At 39.6% G+C, this 13079-nt stretch overlaps 1 protein-coding gene across 2 annotated transcripts in view; it reads right to left on the bottom strand.

The window, feature by feature from the left end:
• Nucleotides 1-13079, bottom strand: part of Marchf6 (membrane associated ring-CH-type finger 6) — a 62550-nt gene that overhangs the window by 27677 nt on the left and 21794 nt on the right. For both annotated transcript variants that reach the window (XM_051151027.1, XM_051151028.1), the window contains exons 4-11: nucleotides 12561-12704; nucleotides 10015-10087; nucleotides 8435-8603; nucleotides 6743-6932; nucleotides 4793-4854; nucleotides 4007-4039; nucleotides 1560-1611; nucleotides 7-65 (exon numbers count right to left, since the gene is read on the bottom strand). In XM_051151027.1, the coding sequence (XP_051006984.1) occupies nucleotides 7-65; nucleotides 1560-1611; nucleotides 4007-4039; nucleotides 4793-4854; nucleotides 6743-6932; nucleotides 8435-8603; nucleotides 10015-10087; nucleotides 12561-12704 (782 nt within the window). The remainder of the gene's footprint in view (nucleotides 1-6; nucleotides 66-1559; nucleotides 1612-4006; nucleotides 4040-4792; nucleotides 4855-6742; nucleotides 6933-8434; nucleotides 8604-10014; nucleotides 10088-12560; nucleotides 12705-13079) is intronic.

A 13079-nucleotide genomic window follows, 5' to 3' on the forward strand; every position in this document is an offset into this window, starting at 1 on the left:
ACTCACATGCTCCTCAAACCCCAAACTAACAAGGGAGAAATGACCGATGTGATAAGGACAAAATGCTGAAAGGGAGGAGAAAACTTTTCATTAGAACAATAAGCACACTTAACATAAACTCCTCTAAAGGAGCCAGGATTTCTTTGAGCAATGGGAATTCTAGGAGGAAAACTAAAACTGTTCCTGGGACAGTCTCTGAGAATAAAACATACAGGTCTAATAGGACCCTGTCAAAAGGACACATGAACCATACTGAAGAGGTGTTACTGTCATTTTTTAAGAGATGATCTGAGCACTGAAAATTGAAAACAAATACTCAATGACAAAAATTGATGGGAACACACATCCCATGACCTTTTGATACTCAAAGCTCAGAACCATCACAAAAGAGAAAACAGCAACATCAACAGAAATGTTTTGTGTCTAGGAAGCAGCTAACACACAAGTTCTTTACTCAGAACCAATGACTAAAAGGACAGTCTTGGTCATGTCTGGTGTCTCCTGAGACCCACCCTCAGACTAACTTGATTGCTCCTGCAGAAAAGCTAGCTAAAAATTATCTTTAAATTGCCTGAATTTAAAAATAGGTACTGGATAGAAAAATGATGGCCCACTATAACAAGATACTAAAATATCACTTCACAGATTACTTTTTTTTTTTTTAAAGATAGTTTCTCTGTGTAGTTCTGGCTGTTCTAGAACTCACTTTGTAGACCAAGCTGGCCTCATGAGGTTCGCCTCTGCCTTTGCCTCCTGAGTGCTGGGATTAAAAGCATGTAGTACCACCACTCAGCTTTTTTTTCTCCCCACCACAGATTAGTTGGTATAAAGAGAAAATGAAAAGGTCAGGGAACAATGGATAGTATCACATACCTCCTATGTCACATTAAAAGTCAAAATGTGCACCCTTGTCACAGATGTATTGAAACCAACCTAACCAGGCCCTTAATCTCACTTCCAATATGAAAAACATTAGGTAGACAGAGGATAAGGATAGAGGACATCAAGAAAGTAGTTGCATGTGCATCAACATGTCCAAGTTCTAACAGTAGAGTAGAAGTAAAGAGAGTATTTCAACTTCCCAGTAATATGTGCACATTATTAGGACTATTATTCAAACAAACCAACTCTAAAACACCATTTAAGGGAACAACTTACAGATCATAAATATGCTTGATTATTAGGAAACAGTAAATGAATCCTAGTAAGATTTAGATGTAAAGATACTATAGCTAAATCAGAAAATACAATTAAATTTTTCTATTAAAATTCTTATACTTTTCTTTTCCCAAAGCCTATCTAGCCAAATTTCAGTTTGTTCTTAACACGTTATCTTTTCTCTATGGTAACAACAAACAGCATAGCAGATAAATAGGGCAGAAGAGGATCCTACCACTAAGTAAACATCAGAGCCTGTACTAAGGTCTGGCTCCTAAGTCTACATTATATGTTCTCTAATATTCCCAAAGTCCAAATAACACAAAAAGCTGCAACAGGAGTCCCAGAAAGCCCAACTTTATTATGATACCACAAAAACTCGAAGCATAGGTACAACTTACCAAAAACAAGAATGAACAATGTATTTAAAGACACCACCCAAAACACGTGCTCCTACAGGAGAAAGCATTAGTGTCAATGATAATCGCAAGTTTAATTGAACAACTTCATTCAATTGGCCATAGCTAAGACCTGAAACTACTATGACTGATATATTTTCAATACATTTTTTTTAAAGATAGGAACTTAAAAAAAAAAAAAAAAAGAGTTGTTTATTATTTTACAGTATTCTGCCTGCATATGTGCCAGCAGGCCAGAAGAGGACATTAGAGTTCATTATAGATGTTTATGAGCCATCATGTGGTTGCCAGGAATTGAACTCAGCAGACAGTGCTCTTAACCTCTGAGCCATCTCTCCAGCCCCTGATATTTTTAACTTTTCACTTCTCACTAGACACCTTATGAAAATAGGACTAATAAAACAGGAAGTTCATTTTACATTCAGAAAATAAATCAGTTTATAAGTTTCCTTTTCAAAACTAAAACTAATAGTCCATCACAAATTACACTAATTTTTATAAATACTACCAGGTTTCACTTAAATCAAATGACAATACATAATGTCAAATGCAGAGTGCTCTTCCCATTAGCCAATTCATTTTATGGGCCTCAGCAAGTCCACTGCCACTTTATATCCCCTCCCTTCACCCCAGCAATCGGTAGATGAAATCTTCTCAGGTCTCTGGATTCTCCATGTGGTATCCTGACTGCTTTCTCAGAAACACTCTCTCACACAGCCACCTGGTCGTGCACACATTAGCCACATTTTAGGCTAACAAATCATCTGGACCCACCTTGTTATCTAACATCAAGGCAAGTGAGTATCCCAGGGTGGGGCTGGATGAAATGGCCTAAGTTCTTTTCAGAAAAATCTGTTTGGGTTCCCTGGTCCTCCACAAATAAAGCAGCAAAAAAGGTGATGAGCTGTCCACAAAGAATGACTGACACATTCTTATTATGGAAGCTTAATTTTTTTTAGTTTCTCTGCCTTAAGGGCTACTAAATTCTGCCTTTCTCAACATCTTCCATGCTTCAATCTCTTATCATCTCTGAAGATAGACTTTTCTTAAGAAAGACTTGACAATCTCCTGTTTTACTGTGTCATGTTGCAGTTTGTCATTGGGTCTCATTTCATATCTCTAACTAAACTTTAAAATACTGTTGTAAGCAGAATCCCGTGTTACTCACCCCTACCTCTGAGTCTCCTAGAACTGTATAAGGAATGAAATCAAGCTGCAAGTGGCTTTCCTATTCAACCTCAACAACTTCTGCCATTCTTATGAGACACCGATGAGGTAAAGGATATATTTGAGTAAACAGCAAGAGACAGAAATTATCTGGGTTTTATAGTATTGCTGGGCCCCTGGAGCATGCAACCCTTAAGCCTATGCTTCCGCCAGGCTTCCTGTTACCCCATGTCTCCATCTGCAGCAGTTCTGGTACTGCAGACAAACCCTACCCTACTGGAAAATCCCAAGTAACAAGCAATTTTGCATTACATGGCCTAAAACGTCCCTTTAAAGAATTAACTTCTTGAGAGATTTACCCCTCACTTAAAGGTACACCTTTACTATCTTTTAAGAGTGTGTGTGTGTGTGTGTGTGTGTGAGAGAGAGAGAGAGAGAGAGAGAGAGAGAGTGTGTGTGTGTGTTGGGGAGGGGGTGCGCACACACACACGCGTGCCACCTGGCAGTGGAGTGGAGAACCAAACTCAGGTCCTTGGAAAGAGCAGTGTGTATTAACTGATGTGCTGTGTGTATCTAGCTGTAGCTTTTGGGGTACTGAGATGGCTCACTGGGTAAAAAAGCTTGTGAATCTGATCCCAGCTCCCACACTGGAAGGAGATAGCAGACTATGGCCTCCACAGACACAATAAGTTTTTTAAAAAATTAAAAACCATAAAATAAAAAATGAAGATATAAGCTTTATTCCTACGGCTGACTTTCCAGATCAGACTATGGCTCCAGTTTGCGGAACAGACAAGGCTGCTTCGCTCTCAGCAGTGCAGGCAATGAGCATGCAAGACCCAACTTTTTTTTTTTTTAGTTTTTCGAGACAGGTTTCTCTGTGTAGGCTTGGCTGTCCTGGACTCACTTTGTAGACTAGACTAGCCTCGAACTCACAGCAATTTGCCTGCTTCTGCCTCCTGAGTGCTGGGATTAAAGGCATGTGCTACCACACCTGGTGCAAGACCCAACTTTAAACATCAAGTTCTTTTAACTACTATTAACTGTGGACTTTTTTTTTTCTTCAACTTTTTAGTAACTTTGTTTTAAAATAATATTCCCTTTAAATATTTTAAGTATTGTAAACACATAAAATATACTTTCAAATATGAAATAATCAAAAGCCAAAGGTTATTTTGACTCTTAGCACATTTCATGAATTTGACGTGACTGAATAATAAAGACAAATAACTCATAATTCTATCAACAATACTTCTACTTACCAGAAAAACTAGTGATCCATCAAGTCCAAGCATCTAAAATAAAAAATAACAAGCCTTAATTTAAGATGCAATAGGACATTTTTTTTCTTATAGAAAGATTGCTTTCCTGTCAGTATCATTAAACACAGTTTAATTTCTAATCCTATCGTTCCCAGAATGTTTGGGGAAAAAAACTGTGTATTCAAGTTATTACACTCTGAGTCTCCTTTTACCCTGAGTCATATGGAAAATACCCTCCAGAAATGTTCCATCTTGAGCCAGCAGGGATGACTGCCACTGACACTAGGAAGCAAAGGCAGCTACTGAGACAGAGAGTGAGTCTGTGCCAGAGAGCAGGTGGGATCAGTGAGAAAGTGCTGGCATAGCATGCTGAGGCCAAGGGTTTGTATGCCCAAACACTACAAAAAGGAAAATACCCAATCTGAGTTTAATCCTTACACTAAATAGAACTAGTCATGACCTCACTATACAATTACTTACTTTTCATCAAGAAGAGTATGGAAATCCTGTTTAAATTTAAGTTTTTACTTAATTTTTCCCAATTCTACAACTTTAGGTCTAACTGCCTTCATGGAGCAAAGTTTGTATTAAAGGTAGATAAACAGACCTGTCTGTCATTATCTTTACCACAAATTGTACATCACTTGATTTTCAATAGAAATTAATTCATAGTTAACTGCTTTCATCAAATGTAACTATGAAATCTATATTTTAGCTAAATATGCCAAACTTCAAAATAGACCTGAGGGTTAGAACACAAGGACAGGTGACAATGAAAGTTCTTACTCTTTCCCAAGTAAGCTCTTCTGCAGCCCGGTCCCACTCTAAAGCATTCCAGTTCATGTCATCTGAAAGTACAATTGTAGATTCAAGATTACTGACAGATATTAAACTATAACCAATAAATGCCAATTTTAATTACAATCTGTTGAGAAGCTGAGACACATTTAATGCTGTAAGTCTTACATATAAATACATAATTCCAAATAAGTAGTAACATATAAAATAATAATTCTAGACTGTGATATGTGCTAAAAATGGAAATAAATGGGATTATGTGAAAGACAAACTTAATAGCTGTGGGTCACAAATGAATCCGGTAGATCTGAGAAAAAGAAGGAAGCCAAGAGGTTAACCTTTCTAATGAATTACTAAGTTAAAAAAAAAGATAAAAGCATAAAACTCAGAGGCTGGTTAGTGGTTAAGAATTCTGACTATTCTAATAGGCCCAAGCTTAGATCCTAGCACCACTCATATCAGTGGCTCTCAACTACTTGGAACGCCAGCTCTAGAGTATCACCCTATTCTGGCCTCAATGGGAACTACACACATAAACTCAAACCACACAGACATATACATACACACACAATTAGAAATAAATATATACATTTAAAACTTAAGAGCTGGGTCATGCTAAAAAGCCTGTGATTCTACCACTCAGAAGGCAGATGAACTACAACTTCTGGGCCAGCCTGAACTATACAGGAAGACCCTGTCTCAGCAGAAAAAAGTATGAAAAGCAAGCAGGGTTTAAATGGCAAATGAGGAAGAGTGTGCAGTCTGGGCTATGCTATACTCTTCAGTGCGGTGGGGAAAGCAGCTAAGCACTTAAATAAAAGCACAAGAGTTCGGTGAACACCAGACAGGCCAGCAACAGGAAACAGAGACTACTAAGAGCTAGTGAAGAGACAGCAGGTGACTGCCACACATGAGAACAGCAGCAGCAAATGATGATGTTTCCTCAGTCTCTGATCTTTCCCTGGGGAAGCCTATTGCTCCCCATTATGAATTGTTTCTTCTTTTCTTTCAGGACTCAGCTCAAAAGCCACTTATTCGGAGCTTCCTGGGAAACCTTATTTAAAACAAGTATTGTCAGACAGGCAGTGGTGGCACATACCTTTAATCTCATCACTCAGGAGGCAGAGGTAGGGAGATCTCTGTGAGTTCAAGGCCAGCTTGGCCTACAAAGTGAGTCCAGGACAGCCAAGGCTACACAGAGAAACCCTGTCTCAAAAAATACAACAAAAGCAAACAAATGTATCTTCATAGCAACCCATACACACTTAACACAGCATGTATCTTCTACTTATCCCTAGAGCAGAGCCTCCCAAGGAGGAAGGGCCTGAAATTTCAATCATAACTGTGTATTTGGTCTCAAGTGTCTAGCACCATCAACACAGGCACTAGCAAAGTGGACTCAACACTAACAGAAGAGGACAGGCTGTGACAAGTGAAAGCAGCTTGTGGGTCTTGTTTTGTACTCTGGAGTTCCCACTGGTAGAAAGTGAAAAAATGGTTTCCAGATATGGTGCCTGGCGTGCACTGTACACTTTACTTCTTTTTTCATTTGAAAAGTGCAGTAATTCCATGGAGGCAGAAAGAGAAAAACAATCAGCTAATTCTATGCCAACTTCATTCCTCAAATGTAGACCTGGTCACACTTAACCAATTTTTACCAACCATCTAATTTAAAGGAAGGAAGGAAGGAAAGAAGGAAGGAAGAAAGGAAGGATGGTCCTCTGTAAAGGACTATAATGCACAATATGTTGCCTGTATCATAGAAAACACACTTATGCACATGTATATTCATAAATGATAGCATGTCAAAACAGAAACAGGTCATGCATAGAACCTGAACACATTATAAAACATAAAAACATTACTTTTGGTCTTCACTGCAGACTAAGAATGACTGGCAAGCCTGAAGAGTGAGTAGGGGCACAAAGCAGCCATTACCTTGGGCCCCATTGTTGGCATCAGCAGCATCTTCCACACCCGCATCATCTTCCTCCTCATTGTCTTCCTCCTCTTCTTCTGCTTGACCATCCTGGGCATCAGGGTTCTCGCCCAAAACTGCATTCTCACCTGCTGGGTTAGCCGGCTGATCAGCAGCAGCATTTTCTGCACCATTTCCCCCTGCAGGAGCCTAAAATGAGAGAAATAGTTCCAAATCATATGTTATCCAACAAGAAAAACAAAACCAGCAAACAAAGACATCCCACTAAAATTTAAAAAGGGAGTATGTTTCAGAGTCATCTCTTTTAAATGTATTTCATTCAGGACCAACTTGGTATATAAAACCATTAACTCACTTTTTAATATACACTTTCAGAAAGCACTAAAGGGGTAGGGAGGTGGTTTCTGTGGGCAAAGCACTAGCCATACAAGTGTGAGGTCTGAACTTTAGATTCCTATGTCCAATATGGAGAAGGAAGGTAGAGATAGAAGAACCCCTGCAAGCTAATGGACCAGCTAGCAGAGAACCTAAGACCCTGCCTCCAATAAGGTAGAAGGCACGGACATGAACCAAAGACTGTCCTCTGACCTTCACATGCACACCATGGCTCATGCACAACTGCAGTTATGCATTTGAACATGGATACACATACAAGGGAAAAATGCAATATAAAATATGGACTTATAAAACTGGCCATCTTAAAAACATCATTCCATAATCTTTTAGAAATATGACAAGTATGTCTAACTCAGAGATAAAAACTTTTTTGGGTTTTTTGAGATAGGGTTTCTCTGTGTAGCCTTGGCTGTCCTGAACTTGCTTTGTAGACCAAGCTGGCCTCAAACTCACAGAGATCCACCTGCCTCTGCCTCCCAAGCGCTGGGATTAACAATTTTTTTTAAAATGTATATGTATATTGGCTGGGCAATAGTGGAGCACACCTTTGACCCTTTGATCCCAGCACTCAGGAGGCAGAGGCAGGTGGATCTTTGTGAGCTGGAGGCCAGCCTGGTCTACAGAGTAACTTCCAGAGGAGGAAGGGAGAGAAGGAGAGGGCCCAAGTTAAACCGCTAAGCTGCTGACCCAAGCAAAGAAAACGGAAGAATATTTTAGTATTCCCTGTAACACTGTTCCTGAAGCATTCCTTTGTGGGAAGGATTATAAACTTTGTCACAAGTGAAAGCAGTCTCGGTGGGCTTTGCCCTTGGACACACCACGGATACTCCCTGAGATTAACCTTGAGATAGACTGGGTGTAGCCATCCTGGGCCTGGAACACTCCACCTGGATTATTATGTTTCTAATTGACCCTGGCCCTTGCACGTAAGAGACAGACAGGCAAAGAGGACGAGAGGAGCAGCAGATTCAGACTGAGCTCGAGCGAACAGGCTGGACCAGCGTGCAGGCCAGAGACACCTAGGGACCTGTCCCGTGGAACGCATACTGGAAGGTTCACTCTTGTTTCCCTTTAACCTTTTTCCCTCTTGTGTAAGATAGTTGGGTTGTATAATAAAGTTTAATAATTAAAAAACAGAGCCAACATTCCTTCCCACGTCCACAGTCTTCTTGTTCCCCCAAACTTTCCCATTGTCCTCTTCTACGGCATGAGCACATTTATAAGGGTTTGTCACAGAGGCTGAGAAAGATTTCATGGACTACACATGTAAGATACATTTCAGGTAATGGGCTTACCTCATTTTGGTGGTGTCCAGCGGCATTGAAGGGTGGAGCAGCATGCTCCAGCCAGATTGGTGCTCCCCCATGGACTATCTGCTCTCGTAACCACACCAGGCTGATGAATGCACAAAGTGTGCATGTCACCACAAAACAACCCTGCAAACAATCTGCCAACAAATTTTCCCTATTAAAAAAAAAAATAGTAATAATCAGACACAATTAACTCCAAAGAACATTTGTAACAACAACTAGAAAAATAAATCTTAATTTTTCAGTAAAGTGCAGTTGCTTCAAAAAGATTATTTATAATGATGTTGAAACTATCTTGTAGGCTAAAATGTACATCTATGTTCCTCTACTATATTAGTATATACTGATATTAGATATAAAATATATCAAAATATACAGCTATTAACTATTCATCCTTTTTAAAAAAGATTTATTTATTATTATGTATACAGTTCTCTGCATGTACACCTGCAGGCCAGAAGAGGGCATCAGATCACACTACAGATGGTTGTGAGCCACCATGTGGTTGCTAGGAATTGAACTCAGGACCCCTGGAAGAGCAGTCAGTGCTCTTAACCTCTGAGCCATCTCTCCAGCCCTGACAAGTTTTTAATGTGGTTTAAGAATAACATTTTAAAATTATGCTCATCTGTGGAAGGATGGTAGGCTTTGCCCCTTGGAAACACTGATACCCCACTGAGATGGACATTGTGACAGACAGGAGCCATCTTGGGTCCAGAATTCAGGAAGCAAATTGGGGACTCCAGTAGAGATATTGTGTTTCTAATTGAACATCGAACAGGAGCAGAGACCAGGGATTGCAACTAAGAGGGTGCAGATCGCTTCTATGGGGAGAGGACCAGCGTGCAGGTCCGGAGACACCTAGGGATCCGTCTGGTGGAACTGATACCTGGAAGGTTCATTCTTGTTCTCCTTAACCACTTCCCTTCCTGTATAGGACAGCTGGGTTGTGTAATAAAGTCTAGTTGTTAGGAAACAGAGCCAACACTCATCATACAACTCCAGTATAATGCAGCCCCAACTGCATAAAGCATCTTAGTTTTACATGTCCTGCCAAAGACTCCTTAAATTCTTCTGTGTTAAAAGAAACAGGACCCACATATACCAACAGTAGCTACAACTGTTAGAAAACAAAGCAAAGCAAAAAAAGGCCAGGCAGTGGTGGCGCACACCTTTAATCCCAGCACTCAGGAGGAAGTGGCAGGTGGATCTCTGTGAGTTTGAGGCCAGCATGGTTTAAGAGTGAGTACCAGGAGCCGGGCGTGGTGGCGCACGCCTTTAATCCCAGCACTCGGGAGGCAGAGGCAGGCGGATCACTGTGAGTTCGAGGCCAGCCTGGTCTACAAAGTGAGTCCAGGATGGCCAAGGCTACACAGAGAAACCCTGTCTCGAAAAACAAAAAAAAAAAAAAAAAAAAAAAAAAGAGTGAGTACCAGGACAGCCAAGGCTATGCAGAAAAAGCCTGTCTCTCAAAAAAACAAAACAAAACAAACAAAAAGAATAAATACATGAGAAAATAAATACCTTTTACAATGCTAAACTTCACCCTCACAGTCAATACTCACGTTGACAGCATGTCTAGTGGCAGTGTCAGTAGTGAGCTCACGGAGCCAGTAAACAAGCACTTGTAAATGCGGCCTGAAAACAAGGGAACAATGGCACAGTCACAACTAGCAGCACATACTCACAGCTGCTCAAGGAAGAGGTAAAGCGGAACTCCACAGACACCAATAAAATAAGTGTCCTTAGTCTTTGCAGAGTCTCACTGGGTTTTAGTTTTTGTCGTTTTTATTTGTTTGCGGGAGGGTTGTCTGGGTGCTCACACCCACACACCATGGTGTGAGTGTGTAAGTTAGAAGACAACTTTCCAGGGGTAACACTCAGAGGCTCATGTGGCAAACAGTAAAGCAAACAGTACGTTCTGCACGCCAGGGTTGGCTGGTCTCTGCAGAGAGAGGATTGAAACTAGGCCTCACACTTACTAGACAAGAGCTCTACACTGAGCTATATTCTTCAGCTCTAGGTATTGTACACTTGTTTTTATTGTTTGAGTTTAGATGTTGGGGAGGGGTAAATTAATTATCTAGATCATAACATGAAATTATTTTTAAAACTAGAACTACAAAATTCAGTAACCATTCATAAAGCAAGACTTCAGTTTGGAAACCCAAATCTGAACTACGAAGCTTCCTCAGCACACAGTGTGTAACTCAATGACACTTTAGGGACCAGTGAGATGGTGGATCCCAGCAGCCTCAGCTCAACCCCAGAACCCATGTTATCGCTACAGGGAGACAAGCAGTCCCCAAAGCTATTGTGACCTTTTCACACCATGGCACAGGAGTGCACACATACCAAAAATATTGTCTTTAAAAGACTTTTTTAAAAAAAGTTTCAGCAGGTCTCAAAGAATAGCTTATGGCTTTGGAGGGAAAATTGCAAGCATAAAAGAATTCACTGTTATCTCTTACCCTTTTATTCAGGAAAGGTAGAATGAGAAAGGCAGAATTCTAGAGAGAATGAGGTAGCAAGACCACAGCTTTAGAAATAGACTAAGGAAAATGTGAGGTTTCCTTCAGAACACTTCTTGTACATTATTAGTTTAAGCATTGTCCTTAGTCTAATAATGGAAATTACTGACATACCTACATAAAAGAAAGCAAATATGCTTACAGTAAGTAAAATAAACCAAATGTCAACCAACAGGAAAATGGGCCAAACAGCATTAGAGCTCCTTAAAAATCTGGCATGTACTGGAAAGATTGATAGGGCACATGGTTAAAACGAAAAGTCTGTAGGAATATGTATTATATACTGCAACTTGAATGTAATGTACATGTTTGTATGCAAAAAGACAGAAGCAAGCTTCTTACAGAGAAATAAGCATCCACTTGTGCTTGACTGCTTCACCTGCTGGTTTTAGAGAGACATGTTGTCTTCTACTATAACTGAATGTTTCGTTCCTTTTTTTCTTATTCTCCATGTAGACCAAGATGGTCTCAAACTTGGGATGCTCCTGCTTCAGACTCCAGAGTACACGATTACAGGTGTGTACATCTCAAAGTTTAAGGTGTGAACTTTCTGAACACTTACATTTAGTTAGTGTCTGTATTTTGTTCTTTCAACTGAGTCTATTTGGAGGGCTGAAAAATTTACACTTAAAAACTGTCATATCTGGAAGGTGTCAGTGTCTTATAGCATTCAACAAGCTGATTTTACATCTGATTTCCTCTACTTTGTAGGACAATCTAGGAGCACAATATCACTATACACTTATCACCATCAGCACCCTACCTAGCTCTGGAAAATTTGAATCGTTTAGGTTTGTGGTCTCTTTCTTAATTTCTTAGAGAATGAAGCATAATCAGCTCCTTATCACCATAATCTTACCTTGTAGAGCAACTTGTTAGGTAGTTATTAAAACCGCCAGTTGTAGCTCCCGTCTGTCCTTGTATATCTCATAACTAAACTACTTTGTCCCCCAGAATTACATTGTAGTGGACTTAATGGCTCTTATCTAGCTCACCAAATCACTCTCTGTCAGTGCTTATTCTGCTACTTTGTGTGTGATCTTTATCTTCATAGGTAGTCAAGCTAGTTTTACTGGAGAAGACATGAGGATATAAAATACATGTATTTAAAACCATTGCTTATTTTAAAGTCCACAGAATCTATCTATATACTCTGTCATTCATGTATTATCAATATTGATCCATACTAAGAAAAGCACTCTTCCTTCTTCCACAAACAGCTTAGTGAAAATGTTTTTCCCCCTTGTGTTTTGTTTTGTTTTGGTTTTGGTTGTTTATTTGTTTGTTTGTTTTGTTTTGAGACGGGGTTTCTCTCTAAAGCCCTCGATATCCTGAAACTCACTCTGTAGACCAGGCTGGCCTCGAACTCAGAGATCCTCCTGCTTCTGCCTCCCAAGTGTGGGATTAAGCGTGTACCACCACCACCCAGCTTATGAAGATGTTTTCTAAACAAGGCTTTCCTAATATATGATATTATAAATCAAATAATTAAATGTCATTCACAGTACTATGCAACACAATTAAAATAGTAAGCAGTTATGAAACGTTTAAATAACTCCAGAAGAAGCACGAATACTCACATGCTGTAAGAGGAACAACTCCCAACCATGCAAAGGCAACAAGTGTGTAATGAAACCAGTATCGTATTGCAGTGCCAATACTTGTAACCAGTCCAGCAAATATGTCTTGGATTGGTAGCCGTGAAGGCATATCTGGAGAATAAACTATAAGAGGAAGAAAATACTCAGAATTTCATAAGGACTTTTAAATGATTTCTTTCATAAATACAAAGTAGAGACATTGTGCTTAAGTATTCTTTCTATAAACTACTGAATTTCAAATTATAATAATATTACATTTATACAAGCCATTTATTTATCCAAACCACAACTAAAATATAAAAATGAACAACACCAAAAAAGATGACTGAGCAGAGAAAAAGCACCAATAAGAAAAAAATCTATGTCCCCAGCTCACAGCCTTTAACCTCAAGCAGTATTAGGTGACACATATGTAACCAGCAAGCCATACAAAGATCTGGCTTCTCAAACTATAAAGGGTCAAGTAATGGAAACAAGAGCAAACAGAAATCTGAAGGT

This window comes from Acomys russatus, chromosome 9 (assembly GCF_903995435.1).
Source record: "Acomys russatus chromosome 9, mAcoRus1.1, whole genome shotgun sequence".
In the NCBI taxonomy this organism is placed as follows: domain Eukaryota; kingdom Metazoa; phylum Chordata; class Mammalia; order Rodentia; family Muridae; genus Acomys; species Acomys russatus.